Consider the following 20355-nt stretch of genomic DNA (forward strand, 5'->3'; position numbering starts at 1 on the left):
TCATTTTTGTTAGTTAAGATTATTAAGATATATGGTTCAAACACAAGGAAAGATAACTAAGATACACATTAACCACAAAGTAACTGAAAGGAGATGAAAGACAGCCTTCTGGAGCCACATGCTTCATTGAAAACCAGAGTCGTGACTATGGTGCTGGAAAAGCCCAACAAGTCAGGCAGCATCCGAGGAGCAGGAGAATTGACGTTTCAGGCATAAGCCCTTTATCAGGAATGAGGCTTGTGGGCCGGGAGGGATGAGAGATAAATGGGAATGGGGAGGAGGCTGGGAGGAAGGTAGCTGGGAATGTGATTGGAAGATGAAGGTGGGGGTGAAAGATATTAGGTCGGAGAGGAGGGTGGAGCGGATAGGTGGGAAGGAAGATGGACAGGTCTAGGGGGCGGTGCCGAGTTGGAAGCTTGAGACTGGGATAAGGTGGGGGAGGGGAAATGAAGAAACTGGTGAAATCCACATTAATCCCATGTGGTTGCAGGGTCCCAAGGTGGAAGGTGAGGAGTTCTTCCTCCAGGTGTTGTGTGGTTAGGGTTTGGCAATGGAGGAGGCCCAGGACCGACATGTCCTTGGTGGAGTGGTAGGGGGAGTTAAAGTGTTGGGTCACAGGGCAGTGGGGGTGGTTTGGGTGTCCCAGAGATGTTCTCTGAAACATTCCACAATTTGGCGGCCTGTTTTCCTGATGTAGAGGAGACCACATCAGATGCAATGGATACAGTAGATGGTGTATGTGGAAGTTCCAGGTAAATTTCTGTTAGATGTGGAAGGCTTCTTTGGGGCCTTGAATGGAGGTGAGGGGGGAGGTGTGGACGCAGGTTTTGCACTTCTTGCATTGGCAGGGAAAGGTGCTAGGAGTGGGTACATTATTTTATGTCTGATATGGTGGAGAATGAGCATTTGTTGAGAGTGTGAATTCTCCTGAGGATGTCAAAGAGCAGAGGTCCTTTGCAGGTCTGGGAGAGTCTATAATATCCAAGGCTGCCCCTACTCCCCTTATTGAACAAGGGAACGACATTTGCTGTAATCCAGTTTTCTGGCACTATTCCTGTAGACAATGATGACATAAAGATCAGTGCCAATCTCCACCCTGGCTTCCCAGAGAATCCTAGGATTAATCCCATCCAACTCAGGGGCCTTACCTATTTTTACACTTTCCAGAACTGCTAACACCTTCTCCTTGTTAACCTCAATCCCATCCAATCTAGTAGTTAGGTCAATGGTGTGCTCCCCCTGCCAGACGTGGTAGATCAGGAAGCAGTCCGGTGGCCCTGACGACTATGTTTGCAGGAAGTGTGACCAGCTGCAGCTCCTCACAGACCACATTGTTCAGTTGGAGCAGCAGTTGGACACACTGAGGAGCATACAGTGGGCAGAGTGTGTGGTAGACCCTACTAACAGGTACACCATTTTGGATATTGTTGAGGAGGCTGGCCTCAGAGGGGAGTATAACAGCAGCAGCCGGGTTTGTGGCACCACAACTGGCTCTGTTGTATATCAGGGTCAGTCAACATCCAGACAAGTGACAGTGATGGGAGACTCGCTAGTTGGGGCACACACGCGGGCATTTCTGTGGTCGTGTTTGAGATTCCAGGATGGTATGTTCCCTCCTTGGTTCCAGGATGAAGGACATCTCTGAATTGTTGCACAAAATTCTTAAGGAGGAGGGTATGAAGCCAGAGGTCATTGTGCATATTGGTCCCAATGACATAGGTAAAAAGAGGGATGAGGTCCTGCAGAGTGAGTGCAGGAAGTTAGGAAAGAGCTGAAAAGCGTTATGTAATCAGGGATAGGAGAGTGTAGTTGTGCGTGAGACAGGTTGAGGGATCCAGGAGGTAGAGTTGCAGGAGCCTCAGCCCCTGTCCTTGTCAACCAGGTTCAAGATGTTTGCTCCCTGTGTGTGGACGGGAATAGGGACTGCAGGGAGAATGAGCTGACTGCAGCACCACAGTGCAGGGAGCCATTCAAGGGGAGGAAGAGAAGAGAAATATTGTTGTAACTGGGGATAGTGTAGTTAAAGGCATAGACACTGTTCTCTGTGACCAGGATTGAGAGTCCCGATGGTTGTGTTCCCTGCCCAGAGCTTGGGTCCAGGATATCTCATCTAGGCTGCATAGTGGGCGGGTAAAGATCCAGTGGTTGTGGTCCATGTCGTATCAATGACATAGATAACACTAGGGCAGACAGTTTGCTAAGGGAGTATTAACAGCGAGAAGCTAAACTAAATAATAAGACCAAAAAGGTAGCAGTCTCTGGATTACTACCTGAGCCATGAGTTAATTAGCACAGGGTTGATAAGATTAAGCAGGTAGATGCATGGCTCAAAAATTGGTGTGGGAGAAATCTGGTTGAATTGAGACATTGACATCGGTATTGGGAAAGAAAGGACCTGGTCTGGAGGGATCAGAGACCAAGTGAATCACATAACTAGGGCTGTAGACAGGATTTTAAACTCAACCATGAGGGCTGAAATGCTCTTTTCTTTAATCCTCAGCTGTTGGTTTTCACCTTGTAGAATCTTGTCACAAGGTTATTCTGTCTGGTTCTCTAAAGTTCAGCTCTTTCAGTTGTGGTCTGTCTGCACCAGCAGCCTCCTTAAAGCTGAGCCTGAAGAAACCTTCAGCTCTCCACTACTGCCAGTGTGTAGGATTCCGCTAAATGGACTCCACACTGTTTGTCACCATGCTGTAAGTTAGTGGGGTGGGGTGGGGGGGGTGGGAGCTCAGTTATAGGGCAAATTAGAGAACCCGAATCAAAGGAAGAGAGAAGAGTGCAGAACTCAGGATAGGTTATTAAAATCTCCAGCACAGACACAAACAGGACATGGTCTGGAGGTCCCTGTGTTGGACTGGGGTGGACAAAGTTAAAAATCACACAACACCAGGTTCTCGTCCAACAGGTTTAATTGGAAGCACTAGCTTTCGGAGCGTCGCTCCTTCATCAGGTGATTGTGGAGGACACAATTGTAAGGCACAGAATTTATAGCAAATATTTACAGTGTGATGTATCTGAAATACATTGAAACACACCTGAATTGTCTGTTCGAATACAGTGATAGTTTCACTCCTTTCATGTGTAAATCACAAAACCTTTTTTAAAAGTTCCATTCTCAGGTTAGCTGTTAACAATGGTGTTAGCTAGACAATATGTTGAAGGTTTTGGCCCCCTGTGTTCTCTGTCTATACCATAATGTTTAGATTTATTCTAATTTTAAAAAGTGAGATAACAGAGTTTTACGTTAATTCATGCAATTTTTGAGCAAAGTACAATGTAACTCTGCAAGTACAAATTCACCCCACAAAATATATGTGTGCATGTGGGTCTTTGTCTGTGTGTGAGTGTGTGTGTGTCTGTCTGGGTTGGGAGTTGTGAGTGTGAGAAAGTGTATATGTGTGTGTGTGTGTGGTGAGTGCAGAGTGTCTTAAGTCTATGAGGGGGTGCATGTGTGAGTGTGGGAGTGCGTGTGTCTATAAGGGTATGTGTGAGTGTCTGTGTGCGTGTCTGTTTATATGTGTGTCCCTGTGTATGTGTGTATAGGAGTGCCTGTGTGTGTATAGTGCAATGGTGGTCACCTGTATTGTGACATGAACCCAAGGTCCCAGTTGAGGCCCTCCCTATGGGGACCGAACTTAGCTATCAGCCTCTGCTCGGCCACTTTTCGCTGCTGCCTGTCCTGAAGTCCACCTTGGAGGATGGTCACCCGAAGGTCCGAGGTCGAATGTCCTGGACCACTGAAGTGTTCCCCAACTGGGAGGGAACCCTCCTGTCTGTTGATTGTTGTGCGGTGCCCATTCATCCGTTGTCGTAGCCTTTGCTCGGTTTCCCCAATGTACCATGCCTCCGGGCATCCTTGCCTGCAACGTATAAGATAGACAACGTTGGCTGAGTCACATGAGTACCTGCCATGTACAAGGTGGGAGGTGTTCCCACACGAAATAGTGGTATCTAATGTCCACAATCTGACACGTCTTGCAACGTCCACCGTGACAGGGTTGTATGGAATTGTCCTGAGAGCCGGGCAGTTTGCTACGAACAATGATCTGTTTGAGGTTTGGCGGTTGTTTAAAGGCAAGTAGTGGAGGTGTGGGGAAGGTCTTGGTGAGGTGCTCATCCTCATTGATAATGTTTTGCAGGTCACGAAGAACATGGCGTAGTTTTTCAGCTCCTGGGAAGTACTGAACAACGAAGGGTACCCTGTCAGTTGCAGCACGTGTCTGTCCCCTGAGGAGGTCATTACGGTTCCTTGCTGTGGCACGTCGGAACTGGTGGTCGATGAGTTGGGCATTGTACCCTGTTATTGTGAGGGCATCCTTGAGTACTTACAGGTGCCCTTCACATTCCTCCTCATCTGAGCAGATGCGGTGTTTGCGTAGGGCTTGTCCATAGGGAATGGCTGTTTTTAATATGTTTTGGGTGGAAGCTGGAGAAGTGTAGCATTGTGAGGTTGTCTATGGGTTTGTGGTAGAGTGTGGTGCTGAGGTGCCCATCCTTGATGGAGAAGCATGTGTCCAAGAATGAGACAGATAGTCGAGAGTAGTCCACGGTGAGTTTGATGGTGGGATGAAACTTGTTGATGTCACTGTGTAGTTTTATCAGTGACTCCTCACCATGGGTCCAGAGGAAGGAAATGTTGTCAATGTACCTGGTGTACAATGTTGGTTGGAGATTCTGCATAGAAAAGAAGTCTTGTTCGAACCTGTGCATGAAGATGTTGGCATATTGGGGTGCAAATTTGGTTCCCATGACTGTTCCATGTGTCTGGATGAACAACTGGTTGTCAAAGGTGAAGACGTTGTGATCGAGGATAAAGTGGATGAGTTCGAGGATGGTGCTCGGAGATGAGCAGTTGTTGGTGTTGAGTACTGAGGCTGTTGCCGTGATGTCATCCTTGTGGGTGATGCTGGTGTAGAGTGCGGAAATGTCCATTGTGATGAGGAATGTTCCCGGTTCGACTGGTCCGTGGATAATGAGTTTCTGAAAGAAATCCGTAGCGTCACAACAGGAGCTAGGGATCTCCTGTACAATGGATTTCAAGATGCCTTCAACATAGCTGGACAGATTCTCACACAGGGTCCCATTGCCCGATACGATGGGACGTCCTGGTGTGTTGGCTTTATGTACCTTTGGCAGGCAGTAGAAGTTACCTACATGAGAAATACATGGGATGAGGGCACGTAGGGAACTCTGAAGGACTGGATCCAAAGTCCTGATCAATGTGTTTAATTCATGGGTGGGTAATTCAGGATAGCTTATTGAAATCTCCAGCACAGACACAAACAGGACATGATTGGAGGTCCCAGTGTTGGACTGGTGTGTACAAAATTAAAAATCACACAACACCAGGTTCATTGGCCTTCATCTCAAACCTGAATATTTTGATATCTTTTTGTAAGCTTTAAAAACAAATTTTGTTTAAAGAGGATGACTGCCGGATTACTGTAAGTCATTAATAAATATAATAGAAAACTGAGGCCCTAATTTGGGTTCTAGGGAGTGGAGTGATTGTAACAAGGTCAGCCAGGTGGATCTCATAGAATAGGAGTTCCCTGATTGAGGTTGTTAACCTGTTCCAATCAGGGAGCCCTGGCTGACAGTATGCTCTTAACATGGTCTTCATGGTCTGAAGCCACCTTTCCAAAGCTCCCTGGGATTCAGGATGGTATGCACTTTATTTAAAGTGCTGTATGTCTAAGTTGTCCATGACTTCTTTAAACAGGCTAATAGTAAAATTAGACTCTTGGTCTGACTGAATCTCTCTGGGTAGCCCGTACTCCATTAAAAAAAAGCTGCTAACTCCTCTCCCACCCTTTTGGCCTAAATACTCCACAATGGAATTGCCTCCGGAAATCTGGTGGACACACCCATTATAGTTAGAAAGCACTGGTTCCCACTTTTAGTTTTAGGAAGAGGACCTACACAATCAATGATAACCCATGTCAAAAATTCTTCGAATGCAGGAATTAGCAACAAAGTTGCTGGTTTTAGTACTGCCTGTGGCTTCCCTACCATTTGGCAAGAATGACAGCTATGGCAAAATTTGTTAACATCCTTGTGCAGTCCAGGCAAATAGAAATGATTTTGGACCTTAGCCTGAGTCTTCCTCACACCTAGGTGACCGCCTCCTGATGCTACCTGTAACACTTCCTGTCTGTATGCTCCCGGCAACACAATCTGGTGCATTTCTGCCCATTTCTCCTCGACACCAACCTGCCGTGGTGACCTGGTGATTTTTAGTCACTCATGGAAGGAACATTTACAGTTTTATTCGACTTGTTCGATTGACTTCAGAAGGCAGGCTTGGTGGTAATCCGAGTGAAAGGTGAATTTGTCAAAGTCCATGTCACCTTCCTGGGCCATGTTGTTGGACATGGACAAATGGCCCCACGGGATGTGAAAACAAAAGTAATTGGGAAATTTCCCACAGCATTGACAACAGTTGCAGCACGACCATTCCTGGGTTTGAGAGGATTGTATCGGATTTGAGCAGTGTGGATCACCCATTCACTGAGTTGTTAAATAAAGGGTAAGTTTCAGGCATTTGCCAGCCTCAATTCTGTGTTAGTCACTGCCCCAGTGTTAGCCACACCTGTTTATGTGAAGCCTTTGAAGGTGCCTATCGATGTCAGTGATGTGGGTGTCGGTGCGGTGCTCCTGCAGGAGGGCGATGGGGAATAGAAAGACCCATTGGGTATTTTTCCAGGAAGTTGAACGTTCAACAGAAATATTCAATGGTGGATAAAGAGACTTTGAGCTTGGTGTTGCCATTATAACATTTCAGTGTCTATATCAGCAATGTATCTGAGATAATCGTATTCTCTGATCATCACCCATTGCCATTTGTGGAGAAGTTCAGACAGTTTCAATGGAGCTTGTTGTTGCAGCCTTTCCATTTGACAATTGTGCAGGTGGCAGGTCACGAAAACGGGATTGCTGATGCGTTATCGAGACTCGAATGAGACACAGAGGTGTTCAGTGGGGGGTGTGGCCCGGCCTGAATTTGTAGGTGCCTGTGTATGTTTGCAGGGGTGTAGTTAGTACTGTGTGTCTGTGTGTTTCAGCTACGATCCAGTTTTTTGTCAGATTTTTGGAGATTGATTTTTTTTAAGGGGGATGTGTCACAAAGCTGCTCCTTTTCTTAAGGATACTGTACCCTTGCTTTGATTTGAAGATGCTGGTGTTGGACTGGGGTGTACAAAGTTAAAAATCACACAACACCAGGTTCTAGTCCAACAGGTTTATTTGGAAGCACTGGCTTTCAGAGTACACAACCACTTGATGAAGGGGCACCTTGTCTACACGTGAGAGATAGACAGCATTGACTGAGACACATGAGTACTTGCAGTGTACGTGGCGGTGGTGTTAACACGTGTGATGGTACAAGCCATGTTGAAGATCTGACATGTTTTGCAGTGGTTGCTATGACAGGGTCGTGTGGTGTTTTGTTCGATGTTCTCCTGAAAGCTGGGTAGTTTGAGGTGAACGATAGTCTGTTTGAGGTTTTGTGGGTGTTTAAAGATGAGAAGTGACAGTGTAGGGATGGCTTTGACAAGATGCTCGTTGTCATTGATGACATGTTGAAGGCTGTGATATACACATGGTGGAGCTTCTCCACTCTGGGGATGTACTGGATGATGAAAGGTACTCGATGTGATGTATTCTGTGTCTGTCTTCTGAGGAGGTCATTTTCGTTTTGGCAAGTCGGAACTGGCAATCAATGAGTTGAGCTTTGTGTCTCATGGTACTGAGGGTGTCCTTTTAAACCTTTATCCAACGTTTCTCCTCATCTGTTCATATGCTATGCATGTGTATGGCCTGTCTGTAGGGAATTGCTTCTTTAACACCCTGAGGGTAGAAGCTGGAGAAATGCCGAACCCCATGGGCTTGTGGTCGAGTGAAGTCCTGAGGGGTTTGTCCTTTCTGGATATACGGGCATCGAAAAACAGTCCCAATTGTGAAGAGCACTTCATGGTCAGTCTGATGGTTGTGATGAATCTTGCTGATATCACTGTGTAGCCCTTTCGGTATTCCTTACCATGCGTCCATAGGAAGAAAATGTCATCGATGTAGCTGGTGGACAGCATTGTGTGGAGGTCCTGTGCAGCCAAGAATTCTCACTAGAACTTGTGCCTGTAAATATTGGCATATTGGGGTGCAGATCCGACCTCTATTGGCTGTTCCGTGTGTCTGGTTAAAGAACTGGTTATCGATGGTGAAGGTGCTGTGATCAAGGATGAAGCAGATGAGTTGTAGGATGGGTCTGGAAATTAGCAGTTAATGGTGTTGCGTACTGAGCTGTTGCAGCAATGCCGTTGCCGTATGGGATGCAGGTTCAGAGTGCCGAAGCGTCCATTAGGATGAGGAATGTTCCTGGTATCACTGGTCTGTGGGTGGTGCATTTCTCTCGGAACTCTATCGTGTCATGACAGAAACTGGAAGTTCATCATACAATGGGTTTCATGATGGCCTCAGCATCACCAGAAAGGGTCTCACAGAGTGTCCCATTGCCTGATCCAACTGGCTGACCAGATGTGTTGGCTTTGTATATTTTCAGATGACAGGAGAGGTCTCAGGATGTGAGAAGTATGAAGGACGAGAGTGTAGAGGATTCTCTGAAGATCTTGGTCTAAGGTCTTGATCAGCTCATTGAGTTGATGGGTGTGTTCTTTGGTTGGTTCAGTAGCTAGTTGTCTGTGTGTTCCTGGGTGTACACTGTCGGTATGCTTCTGTGGAGTAATCCATTCTATTATATATGATGGTGGTTCCTCCTTTGTCTGCTGGTTTGATAAAAATGTTGCGTCTGGCCATGTGAGCATGGATGGCGTTGTGTTATGCGTCGGTGACATTCTGCACTGCCTTGTGAGTGCAGGTGATGAATCTGGCTTTCCCACATCTCCGGGCTGATTGAGCAGACATGGTGAGCCTAGAGCAGAGGGCCTTCTGCAGGGGTCCAATTCAACTCTTTCTTCTTTAGTGGCTGCACTATGGATCTCTCCACCAACTGTTCCGGTTCATTGGTTCCCTCACTGGGCTCACTGCTGACATCTTTCGGGTTGTTGAAGAACTCCCTAAACCTCATTTGCCTTACGAATTTCTCTGTGTCTAACACGAGACCAATGGGGCAGACACTTTGTCCGTGGGGCAGAAATTGAGCCCTCGGCTGAGAACTTCGATTTACACAACAACATAGAATCGCTGAGCAGAAACTGACAGCTAAGATTATGTACCCATGAAGACAGCCTCAACTTTGGTCCTGGGTTTATGTTGCGATACACATGATACTACCAGACTGCTCTGTATTTGTAAAATCTTCCTTACTGTCTATTTTGACACCAGCATCTTCATAAATTGTTTAATCTGAGTAAATTAACTTGTACAGTTTTGAATGACTTACCACATTGCTTAAAACATTCACATGAGACTCTCCTACTTATTGTGTTATTCCAGTTATCTTACTCGTCTCCAGCATCACATTATTTGTTAATTATCTCTCGACCTCATTTAATGGGTACATCGGTCAGCCTTCTGCTTGTTATCCACCTGTTGATATTTTTCTTACAGGGCGTGATGCCCTTGATCAAATGCAGATGTCCATTATTCAGCCTCTCGACACATCACTCACCCCATTTGTCTGATCTTTTGTTCTCTCTGGTCATTAATCTCTCTGCTTATAAATGGTGTGCCTGTGTGCTTACATCTCACTGCACCTGACAACAGGGTAACTCGTCAAACACTTGGGATTTCAATTAAACCTATTGGACTATCGGCTGATATTGTGTAACTTTGGCCTTTTCCCATCCCGGGCTAACAACGACACCTATGTTCGGGACACCACCCACGCCCTCCACCTCCTCCATGATTTTCACTTCCCCAGTCCCCAACGCCTCATCTTCACCATGGACATCCAGTTCCTGCACACCTCCATCCTCCATCACGAAGGACTCAAAGCCCTCCGCTTCTTCCTTTCCCACCGTACCAACCAGTACCCTTCCACTGACACCCTCCTTCGACTGACTGAACTGGTCCTCACTCTGAACAACTTCTCTTTCCAATCCTCCCACTTCCTCCAAACCAAAGGAGTAGCCATGGTCACCCACATGGGCCCCAGCTATGCCTGCCTCTTCGTAGGATATGTGGAACAGTCCATCTTCTGCAGCTACACTGGCACCACCCCCCACCTTTTCCTCCGCTACATCGATGACTCTATCGGTGCTACCTTGTGCTCCCACGATGAGGTTGAACAATTCACCCACTTTACCAACACCTTCCACCCTGACCTCAAATTCACCTGGACCATCTCAGACTCCTCCCTCCCCTTCCTAGACCTTTCCATTTCTATCTCGGGCGACCGAATCAACACGGATATTTACTATAAACCGACCGACTCCCACAGCTACCTAGACTATACCTCCTCTCACCCTGCCCCCTGTAAAAACGCCATTCCATATTCCCAATTCCTTCGTCTCTGCCGCATCTGCTCCCAGGAGGACCAGTTCCAATACCGAACAACCCAGATGGCCTCCTTCTTCAAAGACAGCAATTTCTCCCCAGACATGATCGACGATGCCCTCCACCGCATCTCCTCCACTTCCCGCTCCTCTGCCCTTGAGCCCTGCCCCTCCAACTGCCACCAGGACAGAACCCCACTGGTCCTCACCTACCACCCACCAACCTCCATATGCAGCGTATCATCCGCCATCATTTCCGCCACCTCCAATCGGACCCCATCACCAGGGATTTATTTCCCTTCCCTGCCCTATCAGCATTCTGAAAAGACCACTCCCTCTGTGACTCCCTCGTCAGATCCACACCCCCCACCAACCCAACCTCCACTCCCGGCACCTTCCCCTGCAACTGCAAGAAATGCAAAACTTGCGCCCACACCTCCCCCCTTACTTCCCTCCAAGGCCCCAAGGGATCCTTCCATATCCGCCACAAATTCACCTGCACCTCCACACACATCATTTATTGCATCCGCTGCACCCGATGTGGCCTCCTCCATATTGGGGAGACAGGCCGCCTACTTGCGGAACGTTTCAGAGAACACCCTGGGACACCCGGACCAACCAACCCAACCACCCCGTAGCTCAACACTTCAACTCCCCCTCCCACTCCACCAAGGACATGCAGGTCCTTGGACTCCTCCATCGCCAGACCATAGCAACACGACGGTTGGAGGAAGAGCGCCTCATCTTCCGCCGAGGAACCCTCCAACCACAAGGAATGAACTCAGATTTCTCCAGTTTCCTCATTTCCCCTCCCCCCACCTTGTCTTAGTAAAATCCCTCGAACTCAGCACTGCCTTCCTAACTTGCAATCTTCTTCCTGACCTCTCCGCCCCCACCCCCACTTCGGCCTATCATCCTCACCTTGACCTCCTTCCACCTATCGCATTTCCAACACCCCTCCCCCAAGTCCCTCCTCCCTACCTTTTATCTTAGCCTGCTGGACACACTTTCCTCATTCCTGAAGAAGGGCTCATGCCTGAAACATCGATTCTCCTGCTCCTTGGATCCTGCCTGACCTGCTGCGCTTTTCCAGCAACACATTTTCAGCTCTGATCTGCAGTCCTCACTTTCTCCTTAACAACGACACCTCCACATATTGCCAACTGTGAAAGCAGAGAGCACTGAGACCCAAATTCTGATGGAAACTGATCATCGACCTGTGGGTGATGGTGTTGTTTTTCTTGTTACCAAGTCGAAAGAGTGTGTGGTCACTTTAAAAGAGAGTTGTCCTTTCTGAGCTAAGAGATTGTAACATCACATGTGTCTGTGATGGGTGAAGAGAGAGCTCGACATTGATAATATGTATCAATCCGCTTGGGGGGGAGGTGTTTTGATGTTAAGGTAACTGAATTTGAATTTAACCAATTAATAATTATGCCCAGGATGCAAAAAAACAATTGAATTTAAATTTTATAGTATTGACGACATCAGACCAATGAGAGGGTACGATGTTGGGGACATGGGAAGGAAGGACATTTTGAACATTAATGAGAGGGAACTGCTGATTAAACCAGAGAGTGCATTTCATCTGAAACAGGTTCTCAAAGCTTCAAACGAAATCTCCCAGAAGGCCCCATCTATTACAGAGACCAAGGAATTTTATACAAAGGCACTGGTCGGAAAAGAGAAAAAACCTCAAAGACAACAGCCCAGGGAGAAAGCAGCAAATTTGGAAGGACAAGAGGAATACAGCAAATTGGGATGGACAGAAGGAAGCAGCAGATTCAGGAGAACAGAAGGAAGACAGCAGAGGAACTGGATGGATTTTGAGAGATTAAGTTGATTTAATGTTTAAGAATTGTGTTATTGCAGTAGTATTTTTATAGAGTTGGGATCAGACAGTGATTACTGAAGAACAAAGAGAGCTTGGGTTTGTTAAAAGTTTTTGTTTAGAATTAGAAAAAATAAACTGTTATTTTCTTTAAGCTGTGGAAATCAAGCGGTTTTCTTTCCTTCACTCTCACATTTAACAGATTGCGAGGTGAGGTGAGTTTTTCTGAATGTTTTAGTTTTCCTTCGCAGAGGATTTAGAGTAACACATCGTAACATTATCTAAGTCTCTTTGTGAGATCCTGTTTTTCACAAGAGTCCAAGCAGATCAGGAGATCTACTTAAATATAAAGAATCCAAGTATGACCTTAACAGACGCATTAAGACAGCCAAGGACCAATACCGCTTCAAATTAGAGACCCAGACACCCGGCAACTATGGCAAGGACTGAATGACATTACAGGTTCTAAAAAGAGACAGTGCAAGATAGCAGACAATGACACATCCCTTCCGGATCGTCTCAATGCCTTCTGTGCTCGCTTTGAGCAGAATTTCAGCAGAGAGGTAATACCTATTCAGAAAAGTCCTGACGAATCTAGCCCAACAGTCACTGGATCAGAGGTCAGACCAGTTTTCCTTTGCGTGAATCCAAGGAAAGCGATGGGACCAGATGGAGTACCAGGCCGTGCACTCAGAGCATGTGCAGATCAACTCGCAGAGGTCTTCATGTACATCTTCAACCTCTCCCTGCAGCAGGCCACTCTCCCTGCCTGTTCCAAGAGGGACAACATCATCCCTGTGCCGAAGAAGGCTCATGCAGCCTGTCTCAATGACTCCCGCCCAGTGGCCCTAACTTCGGTGATCATGAAGTGCTTTGAAAGGCTGGTCATGGTATTAATCAACTCCAGCCTCCCCACTACTCTTGACCCACTCCAATTTGCCTTTCAGACCAATAGATCCATGTCAGATGCCATAATCATTTGCCCTTCACTCCTGCCTAGAACATCTTCACCCCAAGAACAGCTACAGAAGAATCCTACTCATTGCCTACAGTCCAGCCTTCAACACTATTGTCCCCTTCAGACTGATTACTAAACTTAGTGAACTCAGACTAAGCCCCACTCTCTGCAACTGGAACCTCAGTTTCCTGACCCACAGGCCACAATCCGTGAAGATTGGGGACAATATTTCATCCTCACTAACACTCAACACTGGAGCCCCCCAGAGGTGTACACTTGGCCCCTTACTGTACTCACTGTATAGCTTTGACTGCATCACCAAATACCAGACTAACACTATTCACAAGTTCGCTGATGACACCACCATATTCGGTCGAATCTCAGATGGCGACGAAACAGACTATAGACGGAAGGTGGAAGACCTGGAAAAATGGTGCACTGAGAACAACCTAGCTCTCAATGCCAGTAAAACCAAGGAATTCATTATTGGCTTTTGGCAGGATGTTCCTCATTCCACCCTACACATTAACAGCACAGAGGTGGAACGAGTGGAGAGTATCAAGCTCCTTAGAGCGGTCTTCCACAACAAGCTTTCTTGGACTTTTCATGTGGACACACTAGTTACAAAGGCCCAGCACAATGAGAGGATACTTAATTGGGGAAAAGGAAACTATGATGCTATCAGACGTGAGTTGGGAAGCATGGACTGGGAGCAATTGTTCCATGGAAAGGACACTTTAGACATGTGGAGACTATTTAAGGAACAGTTGTTGCAAGTGATGAATAAATATGTCCCTCCGAGACAGGCAAGAAGGGGTAAGATAAAGGAACCTTGGATGACGAGAGCAGTGGAGCTTCTCATCAAAAGAAAGAAGGCAGCTTATGTAAGGTGGAGGAAGCAAGGGTCTTGTTCAGCTCTGGAGGATTACAGGCAGGTGAGGAAGGAGCTCAAAAATGGTCTGAGTAGAGCCAGGAGGGGGCACAAAAAAGACTTGGCAGGAAGGATTAGGGAGAATCCAAAGGCATTTTACACGTATGTGAGGAATAAGAGAATGATCAAAGAAAGAGTAGGGCCGATCGGGGATAGCAAAGGGAATTTGTGTATCGAGTCTGAGGAGGTAGGGGAACCCATAAATGAGTTTTTTGCTTCTGCCTTTATACTAAAGAAAAAGGACCTTGTAGTGAATGAAACCATTGAGGAGCAGGTAAGCATGCTGAAATGGATAGAGATTGAGGAAGCTGATGTGCTGAAAATTTTGTCAAACATTAAGATTGACAAGTCACCAGGCCAGGACCAGATTTGTCCTCGACTGCTTTGGGAAGTGAGAAATGTGATTGCTTCACCACTTGTGAAGATCTTTTCTACCTCGCTCTCCACTGGAGTCGTACCTGAGGACTGGAGAGAGGCAAATGTAATTCCTCTCTTCAAGAAAGGAAATAGGGAAATCCCCGGCAATTACAGACCAGTCAGTCTCACATCTGTCGTCTGCAAGGTGTTCGAAAGGATTCTGAAGGATAGGATTTATGACCATCTGGAAAAGCATGGCTTGATTAAATGCAGCCAACCGGCTTTGTGAGGGGCAGGTCATGCCTCACAAATCTTGAGTATTTTTGGGGATGTTACTAGACAAGGTGATGAGGGTCGAGCTGTGGATGTGGTGTATATGGACTTCCGCAAGGCATTTGATAAGGTTCCCCATAGTAGGCTCGTTCAGAAGGTCAGGAGGAATGGGATTCAGGGAAATTTAGCTGTGTGGTTACAGAATTGGCTGGTCAACAGAAGACAGCGAGTGGTAGTGGAAGGAAAATATTCTGCCTGGAAGTCAGTGGTGAGTGGTATTCAACAGGGCTCTGTCCTTGGGACTCTACTGTTTGTAATTTTTATTAATGACTTGGATGAGGAGATTGAAGGATGGGTTAGTAAGTTTGCAGATGATACAAACGTTGGAGGTGTCGTTGACAGTATAGAGGGCTGTTGTAGGCTGCAGCGGGACATTGACAGGATGCAGAGATGGGCTGAGAGGTGGGAGATGGCGTTCAACCTGGATAAATGCGAGGTGATGCATTTTGGAAGTTCGAAATTGAAAGTTGAGTACAGGATTAAAGACAGGATTCTTTGTAGTGTGGAGGAACAGAGGGATCTTGGGGTGCAGGTACATAGATCCCTTAAAATGGCCACCCAAGTGGACAGGGTTGTTAAGAAAGCATATGGTGTTTTGGCTTTCATTAACAGGGGATTGAGTTTAAGAGCCGTGAGATCTTGTTGCAGCTCTATAAAACTTTGGTTAGACCGCACTTGGAATACTGTGTCCAGTTCTGGTCGCACTATTATAGGGGAGATGTGGATGCTTTGGAGAGGGTTCAGAGGAGGTTTACCAGGATGCTGCCTGGAATAGAGGACTTATCTTATGAAGAGAGGTTGACTGAGCTCAGACCTTTTTCATTGGAAAAAAGGAAGAGAGGGGACCTAATTGGGGTGTACAAGATAATGAGAGGCATAGATAGAGTCGATAGCCAGAGACTTTTTCCCAGGGCAGAAATTGTTAACACGAGGGGTCATAGTTTTAAGCTGTTTGGCGGAAAGTATAGAGGGAATGTCAGAAGCAGGTTCTTTACGCAGAGAGTTGAAAGAGCATGGAATGCATCGCCAGCAGTTGTGGAAGCAAGGTCATTGGGGATATTTAAGAGACTGCTGGACATGCATATGGTCACAGACATTTGAGAATTCGTACATTAGGTTTACCTTACATGGGGATCAACGGTCGGCACAACATCGTGGGCTGAAGGGCCTGTTCTGTGCTGTACTGTTCCATGTTCTATTTAACGTCTCTTCTTCCTCAGGCAGCAGAGGAAATTTGGCATGATGGTGAATACCCTTGCCAATTTTTATAGGTGTGCTAGCAAGAGCATTTTGACTGGGTATATCACTATGGTAACTGTACCATTCCAGATCGGAGATGGTTACATAGAGTGGTGAACCCGGCCCAGACAATCACAAAGGCCAACCTCCCATCTATACAATCCATCTACCAGGCCCGCTGTCAAGGAAAGGCCGCCAGCATTCTCAAAGATCCATCCCACCCTGGCAATGTTTTTCTACAACCTCTACCATCGGGGAGAAGGTACAGAATCCTGAACACACGCACCAGCTGGTTTCGTAACAGTTTCTATCCTACTTCGATCAAATACTGAATGAACTCACAAACTCTTAACATTCAGCTGTACCTGTGTTTTTGTTTTTGCTGCTGTTTATCTATTATGTACTCATCTATGCTACTTAACTCTGTGATCTGCCTGTATTGCTCGTAAATCAAAGCTTTTCACTGTGCCTCAGTACATGGGACAATAAATTCAATTCAATTCTCTCAGACTCACACATGACAAGAATGTTGAAACAATAAAGTAACTGGCTGTCACTGACTGGATAGCTTCAGTACGTTGTGAGGTAATTACAGCAGCTACATAATTTCACCTTATTCCTTTTTGCATGCTGTTGTATAGCTCTAGATTATACACTGGATTAAAAACACTGGGCTGTTCTTTTCCACACAGCCCACAGTTTGATTGGCTTCTGTGAATTCTAACTCTGGGACACTGTTTCAACCCTGAATTTCTTGAGAACAGAAATCTCCTCTACTGTCAGTTTGATTCCCAAGAACCTGGGAATCCTCCTTGATGTGTACCCCATGAGTAATTTGCCAAGCTCACATTATTTAAGACATTATGTTTCCTTATCCACAGCCATCACGATCCTCACTAACACGACCATAACTACTGTTAATAATAAGACATGTTTATAATAACAGAAGTAGCGATAATGCGAAAACGAGAATAATAACTTGAGTCAACATTTCCAATGAATGGGATATTTGATTCCGTACTGAGTTTAATTATTTTTTCCCTGAGTAGGTATGAAGAATAGACAATCGATGTGATTGAGCTGAAGTTGGGACGGTCAGTGTTGTTGACATTGGGTTGTACCTCCAGCTGTCATCTTTCAGAATTTCTATTTGACAGTTTTCCCCTGATCTGCTGAAGAAACCGAAACTGTCGGTTTGCACCTTTTTATAAAGAATTTAACAATTGACGTCACCAAATATTTTACTGAACTTTTTAATTGCTCTCTGAACTTGGCCTGAGTCACCACGTAAATAAATGTGTTTGTGCAGCAGCTAAGATTCCGCAGCATATAGGCAACATTTTCAAAGATATAGAAGGAATACTCATCTAGGTAAGAAGAGACATTAAAAATATATAAAATATACACTAACCAAAGAAGTATAAAACTGCCCGAAATGCTGAAGAGTAAAATCACAGACTTTCTTCTGTTTCCCATCTCTGGGTCACTGTGGTCCAGGGCCTTGTTTTGACACTTTAGGCCCTTTCGGATTCGACTGACCTTGAAAATGTGTTTGACTGTCAGAATGTTGAGGAACAGAATTAACCCGAATGGTATCAATGGGGTTAAAACCTTTTCAAACCTCCGAAATCCAATCCATCTCGGGTCAGTAAAATAACTTCGCTTATTAGAGCAGAAAAACGGTACATTATCAATTATCACTTTAGGTTTAAATCTGAAGTAGATGGGAATATTTTTTAAACAGAGCAGAGTGCCTGTTGTTGAGAGAACCACGGCTGCAGTTTTCTTGGTACAATATCTCGTTTTCAACTTCTGGTAACAAATGGCTCCAAATCGGTCAAAGGTGAAAGAGACAGTGAACCAGACAGAACAGTCGATAGCTGCACGGAGCAAGACATAACGAACACTGCATACAGGAGTGATACTCAGGAAATTTAATGGGAAATAATAGTCATTGATTCGATGAAGTATGACATCAGTGATTATTGCCAATAGATCCGCTGCTGCCATGGCAACCAGGTACAAAGTGATGCATGGAGAAAGGCCACACTTTCCCTGCGATAAAACCACGATTGCCAACACATTAACTGTACAAAGAGAAGCAGAACACACCGCAACTGAGATGTGATATCACTGACAGTTTCCCGATTAAAGCCAAGACTACAAGGGCGAGATTTAAAACAAAATGCATGAGGACCCGGCTACGGTTAAGTCATAGATTATTTTGTTAAATATTTCAATAAAATTATAATTATGTCTGTTCTTGATTTCATTAGCCTCATAACATGGTTAAATAAGACAAATGTGTGTTCTGCTTCAAGCCGAATGATTGAACCACATTTGGAACAGAGCGCCTTACACTTACATTCAGATCAATAAGAGTTCGGCTCAGGGCTGTCTCCGGAGTATATTTTGAGAGGTTTGGGATGGTGGGGTTATGGGAATTGGTCTGGTCGCATATTCAAATTATATCGGAGAGATTGCAGAAATTAGGACATTTTTTGTTAGACGTGTTTCTGTTCAGCGCATATGAGAGACATTAGTCATGAACCAACAGAGACAATATAAATAACAAAGTGTTTAGAAATGGAATGTGGGGTAACATAATGACGACATTGTGGGCGCCCAGTTTGAATTTCACTAATAAAAGATGGTCTCTCAGAAATCCACGAATGAATTCAAATAAATCCTTTACTCAAAGAGTTATGAGAAAATGGAGTGTCTGCCATGTGCAGTAAACGAGATGAATAATTGTATAAAGGAAGCGAAATCTCTCAAACTCTGGAAAACTGGTATACTAAATGTTTACTACATAATATTTAAATCATTATATCAGCTTGCTCATGACCCCAAATTGGCAGCTTCCTGGGGGAGGGGAATAGCTCAGGCAGCAGCAGTGAGTCCAACAATAACACGACTTGGAAGAAATGTCCATTTCGGCCCTGCTCTGAAAAGCATCCTGGACCGAACGGTCCTTCAGAAACCCAGAGGGTCAGTGCAGTCAGGTTTGTATTCCCATTCGGGCCTGAACTCGGTAAAATGATAATATACTCAACGGGGCCAATAAGAATGGGTTCACACAGGGACCATTGATTTAACCGTGCATGACTTCCCAAAAAAGTATAAAATGTTATAACAGAGAACAGAATTGAAATCCAGGCAGTTGAGCCAACAGATTAATTCACACAAGTCATTCACGATGACTGTAATTATATTCCTGACTACCTCCATATAGATGGCACAACAAGCTCCACATGAAGAGACAGATGACACTCGAGAATATCGAGCTATTTCCACGGTCACGGAAGCAGCTCGAGCTGTTGAGTAATTCCACACAGAACAGTAATTACCTCATGCACATCATTCTGCAATCTCATGGTTTACAGACACTTACCAGGTACCCCAAAGACCGCCATCTTCAGGTAATATATTTTTCTGACTAACTGAATTGGTCGATGCATTTTCGTTTTGAATTATTCTGTCCCTCTGTGCTGATGGGCAAATCACTGAATTACCCTCATTTCCAGAGCATGTATCTTATGCCCTAAAAGTTATCCACTGGGACACTGAGGTTTCAACATTGCTCAACCTGTTTTCGCCTCATTTGAGCAAACAGCTTGCAATTGTTGCCTTAATTCCCTGTTGATGGGACAGGTTTAGCGATGAGGTGGTGCAACGCAATGTTCTCATGAGGTTTATCGAATCGCTGCAAGGACAACTTCATTAGTACCAGCCCCCTTCCTCGTCCCCATTGACCTGTGGGACATTGTTACCTCTATCTGTCAATGAATTGGCTTCTGATTGAATCCAGCCTCAGAATGTTATCAGCCCCTTCATTTCATATGATGCCATGAGGTGACTTTACAATGTTATTATCACTAGATTATTGCTCAAAAGAACCAGTTTATATTTTCATGGGAATCTGCATTTAAATACAAGGATGGCATCAATGTGGGGTTTGAAATTATATTTTTAGCTAAATATTGATTAAGGTTCTAATACTGAACAGGAAACAAGTTCTGAATGTCAGAAAAGCCCATCTTCTTCATTACTGTCCAAAGGCAATAGTCACATGGCACCAGATTATAATCCAACAGATTTATTCCAAAACACAACAGGAAGCACTTCAACTGATGTAGGAGCAGCGCTCCCAAAGCGAGAGATTCTGAATTAATCTGTTCGACTAGAACCTGGGGTCATCTGACTTTCCCCACAGCAGTCCAACATCAGCATCTCCACATCATTATTGTCCATT

General features: G+C 45.3%; 1 protein-coding gene across 1 annotated transcript in view; it reads right to left on the reverse strand.

Annotated features, from left to right (window-relative positions):
• LOC140465564 (uncharacterized) overlaps positions 1 to 19561 on the reverse strand; it is a 148540-nt gene extending 128979 nt beyond the window's left edge. Inside the window, exons 1-3 of the mRNA XM_072561106.1 lie at positions 19495 to 19561; positions 17512 to 18187; positions 3636 to 3860 (exon numbers count right to left, since the gene is read on the reverse strand). Of these exons, the coding sequence (XP_072417207.1) occupies positions 3636 to 3860; positions 17512 to 18187; positions 19495 to 19561 (968 nt within the window). The remainder of the gene's footprint in view (positions 1 to 3635; positions 3861 to 17511; positions 18188 to 19494) is intronic.
• Between the last annotated feature and the right edge of the window lie 794 nt (positions 19562 to 20355).

This window comes from Chiloscyllium punctatum, chromosome 42 (genome assembly GCF_047496795.1).
Source record: "Chiloscyllium punctatum isolate Juve2018m chromosome 42, sChiPun1.3, whole genome shotgun sequence".
NCBI lineage: Eukaryota > Metazoa > Chordata > Chondrichthyes > Orectolobiformes > Hemiscylliidae > Chiloscyllium > Chiloscyllium punctatum.